The sequence below is a fragment of the Gopherus evgoodei genome, unplaced genomic scaffold (assembly GCF_007399415.2).
Source record: "Gopherus evgoodei ecotype Sinaloan lineage unplaced genomic scaffold, rGopEvg1_v1.p scaffold_92_arrow_ctg1, whole genome shotgun sequence".
NCBI classification, from domain to species: Eukaryota; Metazoa; Chordata; order Testudines; family Testudinidae; genus Gopherus; species Gopherus evgoodei.
The window spans coordinates 74,540-78,622 of record NW_022060113.1 but is presented as its reverse complement, the minus strand read 5'-3'; the positions used below and the strand labels follow the sequence as shown (position 1 = coordinate 78,622).

The 4,083-nt window shown below is 41.7% G+C and overlaps 1 protein-coding gene across 1 annotated transcript; it reads right to left on the bottom strand.

Annotated features, from left to right (window-relative positions):
• Window positions 1-1,191: 1,191 nt before the first annotated feature.
• LOC115644149 (olfactory receptor 6M1-like) lies at window positions 1,192-3,273 on the bottom strand. The gene is made up of 2 exons (XM_030548266.1): window positions 3,244-3,273; window positions 1,192-2,157 (listed from the first exon to the last, which is right to left on the bottom strand). Exons 1-2 carry the CDS (start codon window positions 3,271-3,273, stop codon window positions 1,192-1,194), a joined length of 996 nt encoding a protein of 331 aa, XP_030404126.1.
• Window positions 3,274-4,083: the final 810 nt, after the last annotated feature.

Here is a 4,083-nt window from a genome sequence, read left to right as displayed (position 1 = left end):
CCTGGGATGCACAGACAGGAGAATCTCGAGTAGGAGAAGAGAGGCTATTTTACCTCTGTATTTGGTGCTGATGTGACTGCAGTTGGAATACTATGTCCAGTTCTGGTGCCCAGAATTCAAAACAGATGCTGCTAAGTTGGAGAGGATTCAGAGAATAGTCACAAGAATGATTAAAAATTACTAGGAAAAAATAAAAAAAGCCTTATAGTGATAGACTCAAGAGTTCAATCTATTTAGTTTAACAAAAAGAAGGTTAAGGAGTGACTTGATCACAGTCTATAAGTAGCTACATATGAAACAAATATTTAATAATGGGCTCTTCAGTCTGTGGGAGGAAGGTATGACATGATCAAATGGCTGGAAGTTGAAGCTAGACAAATTCAGACTGGAAATAAGATATAAATTCTTAACTGGGAGAGTAATTAACTACTGGAACAATTTACCAAGGGTTTTGATTGATTCTCCATCACTGACCATTTTTAATCAAGATTGAATATTTTTCTAAAAGATCTGGTTTAGGAATTATTTTGGGGAAGTGCTATGACCTGTGTTATACAGGAGGTCAGACAAGATTATTACAGTGGTCCTTTTATAATCTATGAATCTAGGATGAAGAGCTCATTCTGACTATTAATACTGAGACACTGAGTATCTGGGATTTGCAAAGGAGCCTAAGAGTTGGGCCAGATTTTTAATGCTATTTAGGCACCTAAACATGCAGATAGACACTTAGTGGGATTTTAAAAGTGCCTAGTTGCCTATCTTCCATTGAAATCATTGAGAGTTAGGCACCAAGGGCCATATTTCAAAGGTATTTAGGCACTGGGATTTTCAAAAGCATCTAAATTCCTAGCACCCATTGAAATCAATGGCTCCTCACCATCAAATCTCATTGCAATTTAATAGAAGTGGGTGTCTAACTCCCTTAGACTCCTTTGAAATTCCCAGGAACTCTTTTTATTTATGCTACATGAGTGCCTGTAAACAGATGCTGTCCTTAGATGTTTGGAAAATCCTAACCTAAATGAAAAAAGAGTGGGAGGGGAAACAGACTCTGCTAAGACCACACAGCAGGTCCAGGAATAGGACCCAGGAAACCTGAGCCTAAGTCAAGCTTCCACTCCAATAAATAACAATGACACTCAATGGAGAAAAGCAGAAATTCATTACTGAGATGAAGATTTATATGTATCAAGGCTCTGGTTGCAGAATAGAGCTCTTTCTAGTCAAGTATTCCTTGAGAGTCTCTTTGACCTTCTCGTTCCTTAAAGTGTAAATGAAAGGATTCAATAAAGGGCACACTATGGCCATGAACACAGCCACCACCTTCTGGAGGTCCAGGGAGCGGCCCTGACTGGGCCTAGCATACATGAAGATGGCACTGCCGTAGAAGATAGAGGCTACCGTGATGTGGGAGGTGCAGGTGGAAAAGGCTTTTCGCCTGCCTGTGGCTGAGGGGATGTGCAAGACTGTGGCGATGATGTAGAGGTAGGACACTGCAGTAAAAGACAAAGATGTGAGCAGAACCACAGAGGAAAGGACATACTCGATCATGAGGAGGAAGTGTGTGTCGACACAGGATAGCCTCACTAGTGGGGCATAGTCACAGAAGAAATGGTTTATCACATTGGGACCACAGAAAGGAAGCTGGCACAGGAAAATAAGTGGGCAAAGGGTGGAGAGAAACCCAAACAACCAACAACCCATGACCAGGAAGACACAAACATGTCCACTCATGATGACAGGGTAGTGGAGCGGGTGGCAGATGGCCACATAGCGGTCGAAGGACATGACAGTGAGGAGGATGAAATCCACAGTGCCCAGGAAGAAGTAGAAGTAACACTGAGTGATGCAGCCCCAGAAGGAGATGGTTTTGGTCTGGGAGAGCAGGTTCTCCAGCATCTTTGGAGTGATGGAGAGGACAAAGAGTATCTCCAAGAGGGAGAGGTTGCAGAGGAAGAAGTACATGGGAGTGTGGAGGCGAAGATCCACATACACAACAGTGATGATGGTCATGTTCCCCATTAGAGTCAAGGCAAAGATGGGCAGTAGCAGCATGAAAACCAGGAGCTCCATGGGCTGTGACAGCGAGAAGCCCAGAAGCACAAAATCCATCACCACATTGCTCTGATTGTTCGTTCTTATTTCAGCTTTCGCCTGCAGAATAGAGGAAGTTGAGAAAGCCCAAATGTCAAGTTTTTGACAAATTGATTTCAATAAAATAAAATAATAATGAGAATACAAACAAACTAAATAACTGTTTCTAGGGTTTTTCTGACCAGTTACAGAGCTCATAAAAATTTATGACACTTTAAAAAGTTGAAAAAATATTGACATTTTCAAAAATATAGATTTTCTGGAAAAAATATTTTCTATTTTTAAATTCCCATTGAAGTTTTTCCATTCTATTAACCATAACTGGAGAAAAATTATTAGTATTTAGGAGGTTCAATTAAACATAAACCTGCATTCTAAAACTTTTTGCTAGGTTCTCTCCAGGTGGGATCAGAAAATCAACAATGCAATCAGCCTCTCAATGGGTCCTATAGTGGCCACATAACTGCTTCCCAGTTCAGCACAATGAAAGAAAGATCTAAAAGCCAAGATATGTATCTGTTAGGAAAAGCACCAAGGAGTCCTGCGGCACCTTATAGACTAACAGATGTATTGGAGCATGAGCTTTCCTGGCATGTATCCGACGAAGTGGGTATTCACCTAGCAAATCTCATGCTCCAATACTTTTGACAGTCTATAAGGTACCACAGGACTCTTTGTTGCTTTTACAGATCCAGAGTAACATGGCTACCCCTCTGATACTTGACGTTTCTATTAGTGTCAGACATATTTTATGCAGTATCAGTTTTGACAGGTAGATTGGTACATAGATATCCAAAAGTATCTATACACACATGAATAATCAGACAGAAACACACATAGATAGATAGATAAATGGACTGAGAGAGGGAGTTAGAGACAGATAGTATTATTCATTTCAATCTCTTTCACTCTACAATGCTCTTTAAAAAAATCATGCATAGAAACAAATTTTGGAAAGTTTTACCTTACGCCACAGGTGTAAAGTGGTTGAGGCTTTGGCTTCTGACTCCCGCGGAAATCTGTCTCTGTGTCTGTGCATCCCAAGTTTGTCTCCCATCTTTCTATCTGCTAAGATTCTGTATACATAGAGGGGGGAAAAGTGCCCCTTTGTTATTTATGTTTTCCTCTTGATTCCTAGTGCCTTACCTTTGTTACATCCAAAGTGTTCATCTCCATTCGCAGAATATCACAAACAGGGAGTGAAGGTGGTTATTTAAATTCATAGTACTGAGTACCTTGGGAACCATATACTTGCACCATCTAAATTCAATTCAGATAGGCAAACATCTTTGGGACAACAACACTCTGTAAACACAGCCCTTCCTTGAATTGTGCTCAGCATTGGCTTTGGTGGTGAGAGCATCCCATTCTGCTCCCTGGAGCACAATTCTCCCTAGCACCATGAAGGGGCATTGGGATCAGCACTGACTGTAGAGGGAGAGCATCATCTACTGAACCCCACACCATTCCTTGCAACAAGGCACCCCCCAGCACCATCCTGGGGTATTGGGTTCAGCATGACTGTGAGGAGGAAGTAAGTACTAAGTCATGCACACTGCTCCCAAAACACAACCCCCCCCCCGCCAGTGCTGCACCAGGGCATTTGGGTAAGTAGTGGCTGAGTCACCACCACACATGTTATTTCCTACAGTTATGGTATTCATTGTTGGTGCCCCATCTAAATGTTGCCCCTATCCTAAATCAGGAAGTGATGTAAAAGGTCCCAACTTAAGGCAGGCAAATCAGTAGGTATATGTTACTCAGGTGCTTCTGGCACAGATTTCATAATGCACCAAAGACACAAAGTGCGCTGGATATATAGGACAATAGATGGCTAATGAGTCAGATCCTCAAACGGGATAACTTGGCATAGCTCCATCAAAGTCAATGGGCCAGATCCCCGACTAGTGAAAATCAGTTGTCTCCTCACTGAAGTAAATAGGACAAATACTCAGCTAGTGTAACTTGACATTAAAGTCAATGGAT

Coding starts and splice junctions, on each gene's coding strand:
- LOC115644149 (XM_030548266.1), bottom strand. CDS start 3,273: ATGGAGATGAACACTTTGGATGTAACAAAG. Junction 2,158..3,243: donor ACACTTTGGATGTAACAAAG/GTAAGGCACTAG, acceptor TCTATTCTGCAG/GCGAAAGCTGAAATAAGAAC.